Source organism: Ceratina calcarata, unplaced genomic scaffold, assembly GCF_001652005.2.
Source record: "Ceratina calcarata isolate Rehan_Ccalc_2016 unplaced genomic scaffold, ASM165200v1 scaffold117.2, whole genome shotgun sequence".
Classification (NCBI taxonomy): Eukaryota; Metazoa; Arthropoda; class Insecta; order Hymenoptera; family Apidae; genus Ceratina; species Ceratina calcarata.
The window spans coordinates 502,935-523,497 of NW_017132657.1; the positions used below are offsets into that span (position 1 = coordinate 502,935).

General features: G+C 36.4%; 4 protein-coding genes across 15 annotated transcripts in view; 2 read left to right on the forward strand and 2 right to left on the reverse strand.

Annotated features, from left to right (window-relative positions):
* axo (axotactin) overlaps positions 1–1,126 on the forward strand; it is a 17,293-nt gene extending 16,167 nt beyond the window's left edge. For 10 of the 12 annotated variants that reach the window (XM_026813211.1, XM_026813233.1, XM_026813241.1 and 7 more), the window contains 2 exons: positions 355–409; positions 811–1,126. In XM_026813211.1, coding sequence (XP_026669012.1) covers positions 355–409; positions 811–959 — 204 coding nt within the window. In that variant the 3' untranslated portion in view covers positions 960–1,126. Of the gene's footprint in view, positions 1–354; positions 442–810 lie in introns of those variants that run through there. The other 2 variants (XR_001916594.2, XM_018024019.2) reach the window with 2 other exon arrangements.
* Positions 1,127–1,837: 711 nt separating this feature from the next.
* On the forward strand, positions 1,838–5,683 carry Cmtr1 (Cap methyltransferase 1). The gene is made up of 4 exons (XM_018024169.2): positions 1,838–2,021; positions 2,103–2,244; positions 2,476–4,585; positions 4,658–5,683. Exons 2-4 carry the CDS (start codon positions 2,235–2,237, stop codon positions 5,145–5,147), a joined length of 2,610 nt encoding a protein of 869 aa, XP_017879658.1. The 5' UTR covers positions 1,838–2,021; positions 2,103–2,234; the 3' UTR covers positions 5,148–5,683.
* Positions 5,367–7,782, reverse strand: LOC108624709 (nudC domain-containing protein 1). The gene is given in 5 exon segments (XM_018024187.2): positions 5,367–5,591; positions 5,665–6,029; positions 6,107–6,155; positions 6,158–6,988; positions 7,078–7,782. Coding segments are annotated over 5 exon segments (1,566 nt in total). The 5' UTR covers positions 7,193–7,782; the 3' UTR covers positions 5,367–5,385.
* Positions 7,783–8,173: 391 nt separating this feature from the next.
* Positions 8,174–20,563, reverse strand: LOC108624533 (DEAD-box ATP-dependent RNA helicase 20). The gene is made up of 4 exons (XM_018023926.2): positions 20,472–20,563; positions 20,210–20,337; positions 18,652–19,099; positions 8,174–18,565 (listed from the first exon to the last, which is right to left on the reverse strand). Exons 2-4 carry the CDS (start codon positions 20,239–20,241, stop codon positions 16,925–16,927), a joined length of 2,121 nt encoding a protein of 706 aa, XP_017879415.1. The 5' UTR covers positions 20,242–20,337; positions 20,472–20,563; the 3' UTR covers positions 8,174–16,924.

The window sequence follows — 20,563 nt, forward strand, 5'->3', positions numbered from 1 at the left end:
ATTATAGGGAATACGTTTTTCTAAAGTACATAAACTTTTGGGATTGACTGTATAGCCAATACATCCTTAATTATCAGTTACAATAAATTCTAACGTGAAAGAATAAGTGCAAAAATACTTGAAGAATTTGACTGCAATACATCAATCAATATTGCATGAATCATAAACACGCCAGAAACAATTCAACGGGATGTATTCATATGCATGTTATGCAATTAAGGAAATGTAATCATAATAATTTCACATATTCTTAAGTTTCCCTTTCCTTGGAATGTAATAAAACTGTTTTTCCGATGTATGTAATATATGATCCAGTTATGAATTATTTTATAAAATAATTTCAATCTTATTTAGGAAGTCACGTTAAACGGTATTGGACAACGACCGACCACCGAAAATTTACCTTCAGGTCAGTATTACTTCAAACTCTCGCGAAAGAGCATACTTTGTTAAGAGACATAAAATTTCAACATTGTTTCTGTTCCTCATATCTACCTATACTTTATGCACGAACGTTGATCGACAAATGTATTTTTAGTATTAAAGGTATTAATTCTAAACGTACGAAAATAAAAGATAGAACCCAAACTATTTTTGGTAAACGTATACATACACAAGTCAATTTGTAGCTACTTTTCTGTGTAGATTGTCTCGTATGTGAAAGTGTTCTGCGTAAAAAATAAACATACTTTGAAAAAACCTCCCAAAAATTAATCCATCAATGAACTTCAATCCCTACACGTATCTTTAAGCAATCCTTAATTATTCTAACAATACAAGTGTTAAGAAATTGTGTATGTGACTTTCTAGATCGCTCAAGGCCTTTCGTAGTCAATTTGCAGCCCATCTATTTCTCGGACGATCGAAGAACTTTTGAAAGTCCATTAAACTATCTCATTGGTGTGAGATATCAACCAAGAAACAGAAACTCCATCGAGTCAATATTGTCCTTGGATTAATCACGGCGATTTACCGAATGCATAACATCGTTTCTTTGATTTCGCGCTGTAATTATTATATGCGCGCGTCAGTGACCTCAACGTTGATAGAATGTGAGAATTTACGTCTAAGCGTATATTATTACGATGTACAAAATAATGTTTTCATTAAAAATATGCGAGAAATACTCTGCCTTTAAAAATGAACCGTGGTACAAGCTCATCGATTATTGTTAAAGATCTATGGAAATTATAGAACAACTGCAATTTTCTATTAAACAAATAACTCTCGTTTCGTATTTCCGATAGGCATGCTGCCACCTAACGGCTCGCACTTGCCTTCGGGACGCTACCGCGTTCCTTGATTTAAGGAGGATTTTTGTTAATTTAAAGTATGACAAAAGTGAATTGAGAATCCACGAAAAGTCTCATTCACTTGGTCTTATTCGTACGTAAAATACAATCAAATGACTAAGTGATTTCTAGAAGCATGCATATTTTTTTGTACTTTAATACTTTATAAAATGACAAATCTATTTCGAAATGGGTAAAACATTGAAATAATTTGTAATCAATGTCTAGTCTCGTACAGAAACTAATTTTCTGACGATTTAAAAACGAAAATGCGGCTAAAATGTATCGAGAAATTCACAAACTGAATAAGAGACAAATTTTAACTTACATGAGATGATTGAAGCGAGAACTGGCAGAAAACGTTCATGTGATGTCACGATGCTTTCTTCTTTGTTGTTTAAACACTTTTACTACACAATCACTAATTAATTTTATGAAATATGCAAAAGAAAAAGAGCGCGTAGAAAGTAAAAATTCGACCACAATGGCTAATGGCTACCAAGGCTATACTGCTTGAAGTTTGAACATTATTGGTAGAGAAATCGACTAATCGATGCTCGACGATGATCGACTTATCATCGTCGCCGTCCAGTCGTATGGTCGTATCAGTCGTATTTAATCGTATATTTTGTACACATTACATGTTTCTTGTGAATCCAATTATACTAAAAGTTATTTTAGTGTCACTTACTGCGTTATTAAAAATTAATACCTGAATCGCTGTTGAAGGTAACTATTATTACAGTCGCGATGAAAACATAACCTGCGATTTCTATGTAGTGCTTTCATGTGTATTATAAATATTTGCAGAGTAGTGAAATGAAGTGTTATGACATGGAATTAATTCAATAATCTCAACTAATATTGTTTTTCCACACTTATACTTAATCAGGAATATAACATAATAATTTGGTGATAAACTTCAACAAAGTTCCTGTCAACATGAGGAGCAGTAAGTGTAATTTTCCCTTATGTTTATTAAGCTTTCTTTAATTTAGAATAAATTCTAAATGTTTTAATGTATATATTTATATCACATAGTTTATATGACTTAATTGTTTTAAATTGCAATATCTTTTTCTCCTTCTATCTCATTTGGAATACTGAAATATTCATGGAATGAACTAAAACATTCACTGTGTTGTGTTATTTTCATTGCTATTGAAATGTGTTAATATTTTAGGCTCAGACGAAAATGATCATGAAAGCTTTAACAAAAAGAGGAAGCATTCTGATTTAAATGACAGTGATTGTAATATTGAATTTCACTCTTCATCTTCTGAGCATGATTCAGCTGATGAAGGGAGCAGTCAGAGTAAAACAAACGGTTTGATGATGGACAATGAATTGAATTGTAAGGACACAATGGGCGAATCTACAAGAATCAGAGATGAAACTATATATGAGCCAAGTAGCCAGTATAAAAAGCTAAAAACTGGGAGGGAAGATGGTAGTAATGATGGGAAAATTCATGAAGCAACGAACAAACAGGAGCCGACAAGTGACAACAATAAGGTGCAGCGAATGATGCGAAAAATGGGATACGAAGAAGGTCATGGTCTTGGAAAGAATAAGCAAGGTCGTTTAGAACCGGTGCAAGCGTCTAAACAACACGGCCGTAGAGGTCTTGGGCATCATATTCCAGGGCTTGAAGATTCGAGTCTGAAATGGGTTCCAGAGGAAGAGGAGATAAAAGTTGTGGAAGACATGACATGGATTAGAAATACGAATAAACATGGTCTGACGCTAGATGAGATGCAACATTGGTTACAGAGAGGACCAAAGAAATTGACTATAGATGACGAGTTTAACTTCTGTTCTGAAGATATAGTTCGAAATGTTGTTAGGGCGAAAACCGTATTTGATAATTTGGATGGCGTTGAATTACGGCGCGCCAGGACACGGTGCAATCCTTATGAGACGATTCGCGGCGCATTTTTTCTGAACCGCGCTGCCGTCAAGATGGCAAATATGGACAGGGCGTGTAACTTTATGTTCACTAAACCCGCCGGGCGTGAATCAACCAAGCATCATCCTGCCGGGCTTCAACCCGAAAACAATGAATTGTTATACTTCGCGGATGTGTGTGCTGGGCCAGGTGGTTTCAGCGAGTACGTTTTATGGAGGAAAAAGTGGCGCGCGAAAGGATTTGGCTTTACTTTGAAGAACGAAAACGACTTTAAATTGGCAGACTTTTATGCGGGCCCTTGTGAAACATTTCACCCGTATTATGGACCGAAGGATGATGGTGATGTTTATGATCCTAGTAATCAAGAGGCTTTTAGAAATCTTATAATGACACATACTCGTGGCAAAGGAGTACATTTCATGATGTCCGATGGAGGATTTTCAGTAGAAGGCCAAGAAAATATACAAGAAATTCTTTCTAAACAATTGTACCTCTGCCAATGCTTAGTAGCACTGATGATCGTAAGGGAGAAAGGACATTTCGTCACGAAATTGTTCGATGTTTTTACGCCGTTCAGTGCGGGTTTAGTTTATTTAATGTACCGCTGCTTCGAGGAGGTTTGCATTTTCAAACCAAATTCTTCTAGACCAGCGAATTCGGAACGTTACCTAATATGCAAATACAAACGGCCTGGCACGGAAGCTGTTGTACGACATCTTGTACAAGTAAATGAAATACTTCTTAAAGGCGATGCAAATGATGACGTTGTGCAGCTAGTGTCAATGGATGAGTTGGAAAGGGAGCAACAATTCCTACAATATTTACGTGAGTCCAACGAGGTTTTAGGAAGGAAACAAGTAATAGGATTGTGTAAAATCGCCGCTTTCTATGAGGATAGTACTCTTGTTGAAGTGAAACAGGCCGAAATGCGCACGGAATGTTTAAAATATTGGGACATACCTGATGAAAGCAGAACAGTGCCCAGGAAAATGAAGCCTAAGGAGAAATTGAATCAACTTCTTAAAAGTACTACTTTCCTTTGTAGTACTGCGAAGAAATTAACCAAGGATAATATTGAGAGCACAATATTAACGCCATATGATTGGTTTTGCATGCCATGTGGTACTGGCCCTACTTACGACGACAAGAACGCTACATTTTATATGGGCTTGGGCCGAAGGAACGTCTATCGATACGTTAAAAATAATTGGGAACTGGTCGACGACATAACTATTGACTTACCACCGGATACCCTTTTGTACGCTGAAGTTCTATATGAAATGAAAAAAGAATTTAAGCACATGCAGAAAGTACTTGCATTGCATATTTTAGATGCGTATTTCTTGGGAGGAGAAAATATTAGTCAAAAATACTTGAGAGAAAGGTAAAAAAATTATTTTGACACGACGTGTTATTTAATGATACGTGATTTATGTAAAATTAATATTTCAAACAGGCACGAACTTACAAAGCAGTTATGTGAAGCGTTATGGAAACCAATGGGGAACATTTGCACTCGAATACGTGTAAAGGAATTATTCCGGATGGATTCGCACATATGTAGGAAGTTACAAGTAACGGAACGTAGAATGAACAGTAGGATTGCTTTGACACATGATATTCCACAAACATTTTTAGATTGTGACAGTTCTGAGAATGATAAACTATACTTTATACCAAATAGCGTAATTTTTCTAAAAAGTACCGCAGGCACTTGGAACCGATACTTAAGTACAAAGCATCCTATGTCATATGTTTTCAACTCGAAAACCGGGGAAACGAAATGCGATGAACAACGACCTACTGAAGCAGAGGCGGGTTTCGAAGAATCGTTCGATAAGCGTATTATTTGGTATTGGCCTAACGACGAATCGCTTACTGTTGAACTATTTGCAAAATTCATTAAAAAAAAGTGTCGTGAAATTAATTTTACCTTACAGTACTGAACGAATTGTATAGTTCACCGAAGTGAATTTCATAGAAATGATTAAAATTTTTAAATACTATTCACTTCTGATCGTGTATAATTTTTTAGAGATACAAATATATGTGTATACAAATTGTAAATATATATAGTACAGTACATGTGTAAAGAAACAATATATTCATATACTGCACGGGATTGTAATAAAATGAATGTTAATCATTAACTATTTGTATGGGATTGCGATAGAATGAATATTGTTAATAATGAAAACATATGTTTAATCGATACAATTTGTCTTTTGTAAGAACAATTAGGTATTTATTCGTAGCTACTGTTCCCATGATGGGACAAGTCTCCGTACCTAAATCTACGATCCATTGTTTTCCAACTTGCACGTTCGGTTCAGGTCTTTTGTAAAGAAATATGTATCTCGTATGTTCAAGTATAGCTACGTATGAGCCATCTAAAATAATGTAGCAGTTTAAAAGACTGTACCTGAGATAAAGCTTACATTTGTTCTTGAATTAAATACTCACCAGCTGGAGAAACACAGAATTTCTTGTTACTCTTACTCGCTTCGACATATCCGAAACCAGGAAAAGTATAGTAATGTTCCATATTCCACTTAGTATCATCTACTTCGCCGGTTACCCACAAGCAACCATCATTATCATGTCTTAGGCATATCGCTTGCCCAGATGTTGTTTTGTATGTAAATAATACATGATTGCTCGCACCAAGCATAGCTAAATGAGTATTTTTTTCTTCAACGAGATCAATCCTTTGTAGAAGATTATCCTTCCCCTCCAAGTCACACTCTTCGAGTTGTTCAGCATTGAATCCTACACAAGGCTGGCCTTCCTGCTTATTATCAGCTTCATCTGAACACAAATGTGCTAGCCTGAGAGATAAAGAAATTAAGTTTATACATTAGAAGTCGGAATGAGTGTAATCTGATTCATATTATCTTTTATGTACCTAGAATGGATTTCAGCTGCTAAAGCCTCATTAGGTAAACATTCTCCACTTCATCTAATTTGTGTTGACACTGCCCTTGTATTAATACATTGTCATCAATTGTCACTGACAGTTCCATTGGCTTCACATTTACTTTAACTTTATTTTGATACTGTTTATCTATTTTAAGCCAAACTGTCAACGAGTCCTCATCTTGGGACCAACAATATTTTGGAATCTTTATTTCTTTTGTTCTTACTAAATCGTTCTCATTGTCACTAGTAGATTCTTTTACCTTTGAACATTCAAATGCAACGTAGTCTTGACAAATAGAATGCAAATATCTACCAGTGTCTTCGATATATACATATTCAACAGCACCTTTTACTTTTAACGTTTCTTTGTTAACAAATTCTATCGATTCATCGGGACCTCCTGAATTCTTCCACTTGTAAGTTAATAGTAATAATCTTGTAAATTTCTTTTCACCTGTACTTCTGATGTCGCACATAACAATCATAATGCTGGATACGTCACTGACGTATCTTACATCTAATATTATTCCAGGTTCAGCATCGTTCAATATAAAAGATTTAATTTGTTCTTGAGAGTCAGTTATTATTAATTTCAAACAATTGCCACCATCAGAAATTACAACAATATTATTATTGGTAAATCCAATTGATGGATTGTACAATAAGTTTTCTACATTTTCCTTTGAATTGTGAATTACATGTACTTGCTCCAAATTTCCACTCTGTTTAAAACGCCAGACAATCCAATTTTCATCTATGAACCAACACGACGTGTCGTACGGATTGTTAAATAAATGATTATGAAATGCGAATAATCGCGTTTCTAAAAGAGAGTCTCGATTTGTTGTCAACTCTAATCGACGTACATCTGGAAATGTTTGAAAATATTTTAAAACTACCGTATTAGTTACTATGCTTGCTACGAGTAATCTAATGTTTTTATTAAGCGACTCTTACCTGTTTTCAAATCAATTTCAGTATCTACTGGGATGTCATCGGTACAGAATTGATATTTCTCAAACTTTGAATTAGTTAAATTCCTATCAGGACGTAATTCCACAATTTTTGTCATCTTATGGTTTTCTATTTTTACTCGATAAGAATATACATTAACAAAAAGTAGAAGTAATTGACTATCACCGACCTAACCTTATTAGTACATATAAATTGTTTTCATTATTTTATTCAGTTAATGTTTTGCTAAAGATGTTAGTATTACATGTATGTATGTTTATATATTTTTAATTCTTATTGGTTTCGTTTTATTTTCAATCCGGATCCGGATCACACGTATACATTAAAATAACGACACACACACTGACTGATTCGATTATCGATGGTCCTCGAATGTCCCGATTTTGAACCAAATATCATCAAGGAAATACTATTACAGTAAAGAGTTGCACATATGCTTAATCTTTGGGATAGCAAGTGAGGCCCAATGGGTCTCAAACACAGTCAGTGATCGCTCTTCTCGGTGGAGTTTGAAGGAAATTGCATTGGACCTTCCTTGTATCTGGCAACTGGAGCTACAACTTACACTAAAATCCTGCCATTCCCACCACCAAAACAGCAAGCTTTTGGTAAAAAATTTCATTTTTTCCCAAATATTGTTAAAGCTTTGAACATACAGGGAAATTGTATTGGACCTTATTTGTAGGTGAGAACTAAAGCTAAAATTTTTGTGTGAAATATTTTTCGCTATCGTCAATAGTTTACGATTTCTCTCCATCTCGAATACTTTAGAAATAATCGATTAATTATTTTATTCATGGTTAATTACCCTTTAACGAGTAGATTATAAAGGGTCGGTTCAGAGTTTGGATTTTATTAAAAAATGTCTAGCAATATTCAAATGTCAACGTGTACATATGAATAGAGACAACGAAAGTACAGTTCTTCATAAGACTCGATATAAATATAAAATCTTGAATAAGAAATAGTTTTTCCAAAAGCTTCATTCAGGAGTATTTATAAAAATCTGATTGTTAATTCTATAGAACTGCCTCAATTTGTAGGAAACTGGAAAATAAATAAAACGAATATCGGAAAATGACAGAGAAACAAACATTTTTATTGCAGTATTTATTTTCTTACATTCTACCATAATACTGTGTAACATACAAGAAATGCACTTTAATGAAACCTACAGAAGAGAATCTGAATACAGAAATATTCCTTAACATCATTTACGCCATTGTTTGTTTTTCCTTAAATTGTTCGCCTTGTACGCTGCCTTATATAAATAATTTGTGTACGCAATTTTTCCCTCTTCTCTCTACATCGGAAAACCATAAATCGTATTTAAACAGGAGCGACTCATAAAGTAATTATTTCTAAGGTATCTTTAACAAACGTCACTTGTATTTTATCACTCATTGAGAATTGCAGATAAAATACATAGAAGACTCGCGACGTATACGCGATCCATTTACTTTCCGCCTTCGAAAGTAGTGTCATGGTCAAAGGAGGAAGAAAAATAAGCCATTATTTTCGCGTTATGCCTCTCTTTGGTCGTGAAAACTGCAGTAAAACGACTTACACGGATCATCTAATTCATCGATAACAGAGGAACGACAAAAAGCAACAAAAAAATAACGACATTTATACAAATTACATTTCCATTTGCGTACATTAACACTGGTCTTCTGCTTTTTTTGTTTGTTTTGCGTCAAAATTCTAAAGATAATACTGTATTATTTAATTATTTACTGTAATTTATCCATTCAAAAATTACCTGTGACGCAGCTTAAAGAATTAATTCAATATTAAAAGATACTCGTTCCGATATATCTTTACACCCATCAACGGCCACAATAATTAACGACAGAATAATTTCGACTAGATTACTTGTCATCTTTAACACACTCACTGCCAGAGTTTTTACGACGAATCTACTCGTTTTAAATTTATCTCGTTACGTATTTAGTCTGGAAGTAAATTATCAAATGTACAAGGCAGCAGTGAATCTGTTAATAATGTGATAAGCGATCGTTTTAGTTTACTTGCGAAGAATATTCTATAGTTTCTTTTCACCTGGTTCGAAGCAACGCTGTCCAAATTAAAAGCTACGAAACTTGAAGCACAGATCCTTTTATGTCTTCGTTACTGTGGCACAAGGCTCTAATATTCTGCTTAAGTATCAGAAAAAATTTCGGTTTCTTCGTTCTTCAGCAACTTTAAAAAGATACCAGACACTGAGACAGGTCTTCATTATTATTGACGGACAGCATTGTTCGACTAGAATATCCTTTCTTAAAATCGTTTCTATATGTAAATGTATACAGACACGAGTTACATGTATACATGCATTATAAAGAAATGACAAATGTAGTTTTACGCACAACATTGACGCAAATATATATATTCTTGCATGCTGCGTTCGGATGCTCTACAATAATATAATTATCAATTGTATTGTATGCCGTCTTTCTGTGCTGCAGTTCGAACAATTTTAGGCGAACGCTCATCTTAAAATTTACTCGAGAACGACCGACGAGTGGTTTTCGTTTTATCCTTTTGGACCTGAGCGTGTCCGCGAATCTTGCGTACACGCCCCGTTCGGATGACCAGTTGCGGCCGAGCTCTTTCACATTGTAAGGCGCGATGTTCAATGAAGCCGTAATAATAGATTACTTATTTGTATTATCATTTTTTTCTCTTTTTAATGTACACTTTTCTCCCGACACCAGTGGCGGTCTGAACTTTCTGTTAACTCTTCTGGTCTCGTAGAAACGACTAAAATTACACGTGCTAAATTATCAATGATTCTCATGTCCATCCCGCAATTTATTATAATTTCCTTAGCGTTTTTCAAACTACCCCCTTCTTTAATCTCTTTACCGTTCTTTCTTCTTCTCTAATGCGCGTTCAAAACAGACCCATTAACAGGTGAACTATTACAACAACAGGAAGTCTACCGTGCTGTAATTGCGTTTCCCTCGCGACGATAATTCCTATAACATCACTTTTTTTTTTATCATTTCTCGAAACTTTGTCTTGATGCTTCACGTTCTCGAACGAGAGGATCATCATTTTTTATCGTTCGTTTTTCCGTTTCCGCGATACGTTTGAAGAAATAAGCGCGTAGTACTTATACGATGATCCACGTAAAATCATGCTCGTATAGATGAAACTGTCGCGTGAAAAATTTTAGACTCCAAAAATATGTTCGAAGTTACTTTTTGGATATAAAATATCATGCGTTTTCAGAAAGACGAGGTACGACGGATTTGTATGTTTTACTATTCTGAAAACGATGAAGAAATCTGATCGGTCATACCAAAAGATTATTAATAGTAAGTGACATGGTGTTTTGGTGTGATAAATTTAACCCTTTCGCTGATAGACTGAACAGACATCTTTTACATGTAAATCATTCCATCGTGGATAAAATGGAATATCGATGTACTTCTTTAAACTATTTACATAAAATCGAAATCATTAATAAGGTAGCGTTTGACGAGTGAAACGTGATATGGTTGCTTTCAGTGGACCACATATTTTTATCAATAAGTTTCGTTATTGTAAGTTGCTTATCAATGAACCTTTGGCTCCTCGACGAACAAGAAATAATTGTAACAATTTGTATCCTTAGCAAAAGGGTTAAACGCCTATGTAAAAAAAAAAGAAACATATATTTTTTTTTCATAATTAAGTCGATTATTCAACAAGCAATTTCAAAAAACAGGGTATACGTAAAATATAATACTTCAGAAAACGGATGTACGCACTGTATCCTTCAACATGTTGTACACATTATGATATTGAAAACTATTCCGTGCACTCACTAACTGATCAATGCATATCTTAGTACACATTTAGCTTTTTAATAGAATCATGAAAGTTTAGGCGATACATATATGTAGACCTTGTTAATTCGTATGTCTCACATCAGTACACATCAATTACCAATCGAAGATATCATTTGCATTTTAAATATAGCCCAGGCTTAAACATGTACCATCATTACGAGACGCATTATTAATTTAAAACAAAAGAACAAAGGTAAGTGTATGAATCCTAACTGCATCAAAGTTCCAACGTTTCTTAACAGTAAATTTTGCTGCAGTTCGTAACAAGTTTACGCTCGCTGTTAGGAACAAATTGAATTTATTTTCTGTCGTAAAGAAAAGGAAAAGAAACGATATCTTCACATACGACGCAAGATATAACTTCTGGTAAAGAATAATTATCGGTTACGCTTATCTCGAACTTTAATTAAAGAAAACAAACACAATATTACGAACAAGTAAACGAAGGCGCTGTTACAATAATTCGCTTCCTCCGAAAAATTTAATCTCGATGTGTCGTACTTGGTTCTCCATTCATTTCAAGACTAAATATTTGCTGAAAGAAAAATGTACTCTTCACGCGCGTACGATTGATCCACGACTCCAATCATTGTTTAGGAGCGATCAATAATTTTTTTAGTACATTTCTCCCTTAATTTGCGGACGATAGTAAAATTACAGCGACAATCGGGACGCGGTCGTAATACGAAAACTTAGCGATGCGTACATGCGACTACGACAATAAAATTATTCGCAAGTTTCATTTCAACCGAAAACTAGAACGGCGCAAGGAAGAATGTCATGAGAAATTCCTCGACTCATTTTAGCAAAGTTTAAGCTGCAATTCATTCACGTTCACAAAGAAGAATGCAATATAGGAACTACCATGAAACGGATTGTGTTGTTGTTGTTGTTGTTACTGTAATGTTCCTTTTCACGAACGATCTACGAATAAACCGAAAGCAACAAACGTGGCAAGCGATCGTTGACGAACCAAGTTAACGAGTTTCATTCGATTTGCTTCGAACCGAATCGCACTCCGATTCGAATCAGACGAAGAATTGCGAGAAACGAAGATCAAACAAAAGCCCAGTGGGAAACCAGATTCGTGCGACTATTCCAACCCCTCCGCGGAAAGTAAACGCGAAAAGTCTGGCGGATCTTCCGTCACTCTATACGCCAGAGATGTTCGACTCTGAGTAATAAAAAAATGCAAAATTCGATCACGCACCCGTTATCGAGCTATCAACATAATAGTACCGTCCCCGTACGGCACTATCCATACGCAAAAACATATTGTTTATAATTAATAATGTACAAATAGTCTATCTGTAGTTCTACACAGTATACGAAATGTATCTGCGGCTGCTAAACCTTGTGTATAAGTTGGCGAGATTCAGTCTTCACATATAAAGGAGAATAGTACTCTTCTTACTTTTTTCTTCTTTTTAACATTACAATATGCACATTTACGTTTATAATAATAAAAATGTTTATGTACGCGATTATCACAGCGTTCAGCATTAATCATTAAAAAGGTACTCATGTTCCCGAGGCTATTATTTAGTTGAGTGTCGTCAACGATTTTCAGCACGCTACGTTATACGATACTGACGCTGACAATTGCGTCAACTCTTTACAGCGCGAAGAACCGTGCCAATTATCGTTTCTCTTGACCTTTTTATTTTCCTTTGTCGAACATAGATTAACACGCGAATAAATAATAAAATTGCAGGTCCGAACGATCGATCGAACATAATAACCGGGACGAAAGGGTGTTTCGTACAAGCGTGAAACTTCCACGAAAATATATTTTTTTTTTCAAATAACACTAGAACCACTAAAACAATTTACTTATTCCAAATTTACCAATGGAATTTTAAAAAAATTTGGAGATCCTCTATTCTTACTTCCTTTCAATTACATTATTAGAATGTGCAATTGTCTATTATTGTGTCATCCATAGATTCACGTTTTCTTGGACGTAAAAGTATGAGAAGCATCTCTTACGTTATTTATTTTGTCGAAGTTATTACTTTTTTCCCTTTGATGCAAGTACATACAAATGCACTTTAGTAGTTCTAGTGTTAACAAACGTAAAGCCTAATTGATAATAAAGCTTGTGTCGAAATCTATTTCCCTTTTCCATTGATAGTTTACAATCGGTATTGGAAACTGATATCGAAATATGTTTATGTACACTGGAATTATATCGGTCAAGACATTAGCATTCGAGAGTTCAAAATTTCTTCTTGAACACGCTACACTTTCCCTTTGCTCTCGCTTATTTCGAACAAGAGTGATAGGATTTTTGCTCTCATTGCGGGGAATCTTTCGTTATCAACTAAAGACGACTGATCTCGTTTCGAGTTTACGTTAAAAATGTACGGTATTGAATGGACGTCTTCTAGCAGCACAGCGGAACGGAATATTATATAATACAAAAAAAAACGAGGACGAAGCTCGTCGGCTAGTACTGAAGACGCACGACTTCGCTTCATAAAAACGTGAACTACCGCATGTTCTATTACGCGGAAAAGGTACACGCTTAACGTTTAACAATTCCCCACGACGCGACGCTGTACCCAGTACGATTACATACGAACATAAGATTTACAATGATTGTTCGTTCACGCAAGTAAAAAAAAGAAAAAGAACAAAAAGACTTGGATCAGAGCACTAGATTCCGTAGACTCCTCTGTTAGCGACGAACACGCAAATATGAGAAGATTATACAGACAATCGTACAAACGAAAAAGATGAAAATACAGTTTCACGATATATGAAGAGAAGAAAAATGAAGAACATCCCGTCTACGCTTTTATACCCATTCACGAAATGAATTTATCGAACTATGTTAATGAAAACAAAAATTCTCAGATACACGGATGAACATAACAAACGAACAGAAATACACGCTTTCTCATCCTCTAAATCCCTCCCTTTCTTGCTCTCAACCACGACGATATATAAATTCGTACGGCAAACACAAAAAAGAAATTAAATAAAATGAATACTGATCTCTTTCGCTTTTCCAACAAGTTTCGTTCCTCTCTCCTTAAAATAGACGGCGAGCTCTCGCAGTACACGTCATTTATTTAGATTTGCATACCACGTGTATAAAACTGATAAGATACGTTCCTTACTTTAATCATGATGTACGATAGGTAGATCTATAAATATGCTACGTTTTACATATCACAGAGCTACGCGTACACCCACTATCAATTTTCAGAATGCAAGCTGCGCTTGTTTTTATTCTCCTCTTTGCTTGGGAAACTGAGAAGTGTTTCGTTTACGCTTTACGTTCGTTACGTTTTGTCAAATGAAATATAAAAATTATTTAACCCTTTGCTCCCCTAACCATTTCTACCCCGAGCCAAATTTAACATGAACACTGTTAACAAATTATAGATACTATGCGTAGGGAAATTCAGTTTTGATAAATATGCATATTCAACGGTTATTTTTATTCACCTTCGCATCGCTTATAGTTTTAGGAAACGAATGCGGTACAGCTCAAAGGGTTGCAATTTCGAGACTTGCTTAAATACTCGAAAGTAGTTAAATCACTATAACAGCTACATGTGCATCCATAAGAAAGCCTCTGGATAATTGATAAATGCATGAAGCTACGCTTCGCTTGCAGTGTAATTCCATGGAAGAATGTAGCAAACCAATGACAGTGTGCTATTTGATAAAGTCTACGTGGTAGACAATTTCAAGAAGAAGCGAAAGTAGAATGAAATTATAAGTTTCCCTGATGAACAGCAACCGAAAATGCGAGCATGAAGAACGAATTTAGAGCAGTAGGATGATTTATTAGAGGGCGTACGCAATATATGAGTATTCAGAATTGTCCAATACTCGTAGCATACGCTTCCTATTATTATATCACTATTCATTCTGACGCGAAACGTGTTGCAGTCAGATCAATGTTAGCATTCAGAATGTTCGAAAGGGCAAAGACAACAATATACGATGAATGCCTAAAATTCTGTTCGCTATCAGGCGTTTCGAAATTGTCCGAATACAATCGGTACAGGGAAAGAAGAATATAAACGATGACTATACCACCGTGGAAATCTAGAAACGGAATCAACAGAGTTTCTCATCGAAACCTCTCTCTCGTCGAGCAATGCGTAAATGCCCGCTTGAAGTATGTGTGTGACGCGGTTTTCCTGAATTCATCTGGAAAATTGTGGTAATGTGCACACGTACTGCTTAACAACATCCTCTACTGTGCGTAATTAAGTAACGAACTGTGAGACCGTTTCACGAAAGCGTTACGTATAATTATCACAATAATATATGTCGTTCGCAAACAAAGTCCTTTGCTCGAGATTTTGTTTTATTATTCGAGTTTTGCATTCTTCTCTGTTGATTTCTTTACTCGTTTAAGTTATCTTTGCTATTCGTTTATTCGAGTAGTGACGTGTACAGAGTATAATCTGGAGGCCCGCAAAAAATCGCTATGCGCTGTCGATAAACGATAACGTGCCTGATTCACACGCGGCATGAAATCGTGGCTTCGTTTTTTTTCGTTCACACCTTTCCTCTCACGCAAAAAATTTTTTCCTACGAGAGTCGCATTTTTTTCGGAATGGCCGTAACGATATATACACAACACATATGGATTGTTAGAAAAATTGTCTCTCGGATAGTCTTGAATCGTTCCCTTAAAAAATAGCAAGAATTTCGATTGAGCGCGAACTAAAAAACAGGTACAACTAAATTTCTCTCATTTTTTATATTCGATTCGCGGCCAGCCTGCGAGAGCACCTTATATATCAGGCGCGCAAGGCCAAGACCACTCAGTGGCCAATTGCATAAACATCAAACAACAATGTTTCTCTTACGTTTTTTTCTCTATCTTCGTATAATCATTCGTCGTTGGTTTAACAACAAATTACTTTTGATATATATTATAAAAATAAGGTATCAAACTTTGCGCCAAGGTACACAGCCATTGTGACTACATGCTTAATTTAAGTTGTCCCCTAGAAGCCCCAAGTTTTCCTTTCTCTTTCCCCTTATTTTAACCGGTTTCACTCGCTTGGAATCGTTCCAAAAAACACCGGGTCCAGGATAGATCTCGAAGTACTCACTTTTGGTACGCTATATTAATTATGCTGTTCTTTCCTCTTTTCTTATTCTGCATCAAAGTTTAATTTTGATGTCGAGATACTTATTTCTCTTTCGCCCCTTATTATATCGAAGAGACACAATTCACCCGGACTCGTTTTACAGAGCAGAGGACACACACACGATGTTTTCTTAATGTATTCGTCGTGCGCTTTTTTTGTAAAAACGGGTGTGTACGGCTTAATTTTTATGCAAAAGGCCTTACATTTTGAAGAGCGTTGCCTGTACATACGTATTTATATATATATATATGCAAAATATAAATAAATTATCAAATATGAGAACGATAACCCACCCCCCTTCTATACGTTTCGTGCATTTCGGAAAAGCATTAAATGACGTATATATAGTTTTTTTTTTATCGCAAGAAGATTAATTATTTTTGAAAAGATATGACCAATGGTTATAAGCCTATATTTGCTGGTCACATTCTACATCCAGTAATGATTATACCAATGTACCATTGCTAACAACTACAGCTACTTGAAAAAAACTCGACTGGAATGTGCCCCCGAGAATTTAAGGACGCTCGACGATTAATTTCTCTTATATTTGAAATGGATATTCTGACGTAAGTATTCATATTTCCCGATCGAATGATAAATTATTAATTCTATGTTTGTATTTTACTTCACGAAGAAACATAAATAATTTTGCTCTACATGTGATTGGCACCATTCCAGAACAAAAAAAATAATAAGTGACAAAGAAAAGAAGAAACATTACGTTACTTATTATATTCAAAAGCGACCCAGTACTTCTACACAAACCGTAAATATTTAGTGGGTCTGGATATATGTATAAACAGGAAAAGATTGATCATTTTACTTAGCCTGCACTCTTACCGACTTGCACCTTGTAAAGCGTCACTGCTGCACCGGTGTAGGCGGATAAGGATAACTATACGGCGGCACAGCCTGGAACTGGCTGTATCCCATCGATTGGTAAGCGCAGGCGCCCGTGTTCGGTGGTGGACGATTCGTCTGGAAATACTTGTTGTTAACGAGACTCTGCATTCCAGAATCAGTGTGGCCACCGGATGGCATCATGAACGGAGGTGGCATCGAGTAGACGCCTTGTCCACCGGCTGTCTGATTAGCATTATAAGCGTTTTGACGGTTGTAGCGATTCCCTTGGAAGGTGTTCGTTCTGGTGAATCTCGGTATACTAGCATTCTGATAGCCAGCCTGATAACTGTTGCTCGTGGTCGGACAGCCGTTTGCATAGGTACTTGATTGTCGTTGATGTTGTTGTTGCTGCTGCTGCTGGTGTTGCTGTTGCTGCTGATAATTAGATTGGAAGCTGTTTTGGCGGCTGTTCTGATATCCATTTTGCTGGCGTACAAGACTTCTCTCTTGGCCGTTCATATTATTATGCTGGACATTCTGAATGTGTTGATTCTGCCAACTGTTAGAAGACGGGCTGCTGTTATTTCTTGGACTACCGCTCGAGTTACTATCCTTATTAGAGCGAGAGTGGCTCCAACGTTGACGGCCCTTTCCATAAGCGGATTTCATGGAGTTCGCCAGGTCGGCTAATTGTGGATTTATCACCTGACCAGCTTCTTCGAGAACAGAGATCAATTCTTTTGCTTGTCTGGCGTTGTTAGGCGTGAAATAAGCGTATGCCGTTCCTGCGCTTTGACAACGTCCGGTTCTTCCAATTCGGTGAATATAGTCTTCGGAACTGTTCGGGTAATCGAAATTGATTACATACTTCACATCTTCGACGTCCAAACCACGAGCAGCAACATCGGTCGCAACGAGGATCATTGTTTTTCCGTTTCTAAATTCGGACAATACGTAATCTCTTTCCGGCTGCGATTTGTCGCCGTGGATAGAAATCGCTGGCCAACCGTCCCGTTTGATGGTCTTGGTAATGTCGTCCACCTTCTTCTTAGTTTCAACGAAAATGATCATTTTACTTCCGCGATCCTTGCCGATTTCTCTAAGGAGATTCGATAATTTCATTTCCTTCTCATGTTCCTGACAAATCTCTATGATCTGTCGAATATTATGATTGGCCGCCAACGTCAAGGAACCAATATTAATCTGAATGTAATCTGTGAGGAAATCTTCGGCCAAAGCTTGAACTTCTTTCGGCCATGTCGCGGACCACATCAACACCTGTCTGTCGGGTCTGATCTGCTCGATGATCTTGCGAATTTGTGGCTCGAAACCCATGTCTAGCATCCTGTCGGCTTCGTCCAGGACGAGGTACGTGCATCTGCGCAAGTTCGTTGTTCCTTTCTCGAGAAAATCGATTAGTCTGCCGGGCGTGGCGATGCATATTTCGACGCCGCGTTCCAAGTCGCGGGCCTGTGGTCCTTTCGGAGAACCACCGAAGATGCAGGTATTACGGATGCACGAGGAGGAACCAAAGTCCCTGGCAACGGACTGAATTTGCTGAGCCAACTCTCTTGTTGGGGCGAGTATCAAAACGATCGGACCATCTCCCCGATTTAAGCGTGGCTGATTATTAATATGTACCGTTGCTGGTAAAATATACTGAAAAAAGAAACAATTATGCGTTATTACAAAACAATAGGTTGATCGCCTTGAAGTTTTTATCGAAATTATATTAAAACACGTACAGCTAGAGTTTTTCCAGATCCTGTTTGGGCGATTCCCACCAAATCGCGTCCGCTGAGCGCAATGGGCCACCCCTGTGCCTGGATTGCTGTCGGTTCCGCAAAACCCTGTTTCCTAATCTCTTCCATCACGTAATCCGGAAAGTTACTCTCTTCGAACGCTTGAATCGGAGAAGGTGTATTGTTCCCCTTTACAGTGATCTCTTTACCAATGTGATATTTAGAAATTTCATCGGTGGTCCTTTTTAAGACATTGATATGCGGAATATATAAATTTTTTGTGATCACTGGCAATTTATTTAAATCCCAAGATGGCTTCTTCAACGAATCTCCAGGTGTTCTCCTTTGGACCCGCTTCTTCTGCATTGGTTTATCCTTTTGCTGTTGACTGTTCCAATATGTACCCCCTCCATTACGACTGCCAGAGTCTCTAGTGCCCCTGGGTCTGTAACTGATTTCCATGAAATCGATGTATTTTTAGCCTCAGTGTTCCAGTAGAAGGTATCATAATTATTTACGAACAGGCACTTCCCACTGATTTCGAACACGTCAAAACATGTTGTCGGAGGGATGATTTTGAACAATTTTTCCCCTATACATGTCGGACTTGGTTTCTGAGATATTCGAGAGGAACTTCTGCCACTATCACATGACATTTGCGAATTGCTATCATTGCAACTTCAGTCGCTGCAATATTGACTGCTTAAGGATTTCTTACATTTTCGCGGAGGATTTCACGGAGCCAAAAATTTCCATGTTATGTGAATCAATTTTTACTATAGAAGTTTACTTATTTTTTTTATTATTATATTACTTATTATTTACTTTAAAACAGAGTAACTTTCTTAAAATTGGACTAAACTACTTGAATTTCTTTAAAAAAATAATTTATCAGGCAACAAGTTAAAAATATAGAGACAAGCAATAGGAATCGAAAGGGGAATTGATCAAAATCATGACCCCTATAATATATTTCAACACTGGGAATACCTCTTTGCAAATAATTACCGGAATCATGAACTAGTAATTATTTCATAAAAAATGTATTGTATTTTGTTTAAATATTAATTTAATGATCTAAAATATTCATCATATTCCAATTACATATTTGGAATGATGTAAATTAATTTCAATTAATTATTTAATAATGTAATATTATAAATAAATGTAATCCAGGGATGTAGGGATATCAACGAATGTACAGTTTTCTGAAAATATTTTCTTGAATATGTGCCTCGATTTTATAACCGTCGGTAGCTTTCCATTAGATAACGGAAACGCCATTTTAGTTCCCTGTGACGTATGTACTAAATTTTTTTCGATCATGTTCGGTAAGTATTTAATGTGAACGAATTTCGTCGTTTCGCGTCTCAAGATGATGAGCTTCATAGAAAGTACGGAATTATTAATTGAAGACGTAATAAATTGGTTCAATACGAGCTGCGATCAATACCGTCTACGACCAAGATGGTGAATACGACGTTGCAAAAAAGCTTCTCTAACGTTTGCCAACGTATACCATCGCCATATTGAACACTGAGAATTTATAATCGTAACGTACCTGGTATTATTGGAATAAGTGTTGTTATACATCTCGGCGAAAGTTGGATAAAATCTGCTGACACGCTACCAGTTCCGTATGAACGATCTTCGATTTTTTAGAAACTATGTCAGTTATACCAGTTACACCTGTGAACAAGAACGATTGTTCGAGAAATCAAATTAAACAATCGTGCAACCGAGCAGCTTGGTTCTGTGACGATTTAGTAAAGAATTCTAAGAAGAATTACGTTCATAAGTCAGAAATATCTGGACGGACTTACCCTGCAAGACCCGGCGAGCAGAGCAGTAATGGCAGACAGGCACTGGGAAGACGGAAACGGGCGACTGGGCAATGCTTCCGCTTCTAAGTATA

Coding starts and splice junctions, on each gene's coding strand:
- Cmtr1 (XM_018024169.2), top strand. Junction 4,586..4,657: donor CAAAAATACTTGAGAGAAAG/GTAAAAAAATTA, acceptor TATTTCAAACAG/GCACGAACTTACAAAGCAGT.
- LOC108624533 (XM_018023926.2), bottom strand. CDS start 20,241: ATGTATAACAACACTTATTCCAATAATACCAG. Junction 19,100..20,209: donor ACTTATTCCAATAATACCAG/GTACGTTACGAT, acceptor CATGGAAATCAG/TTACAGACCCAGGGGCACTA. Junction 18,566..18,651: donor GATCTGGAAAAACTCTAGCT/GTACGTGTTTTA, acceptor TTCTTTTTTCAG/TATATTTTACCAGCAACGGT.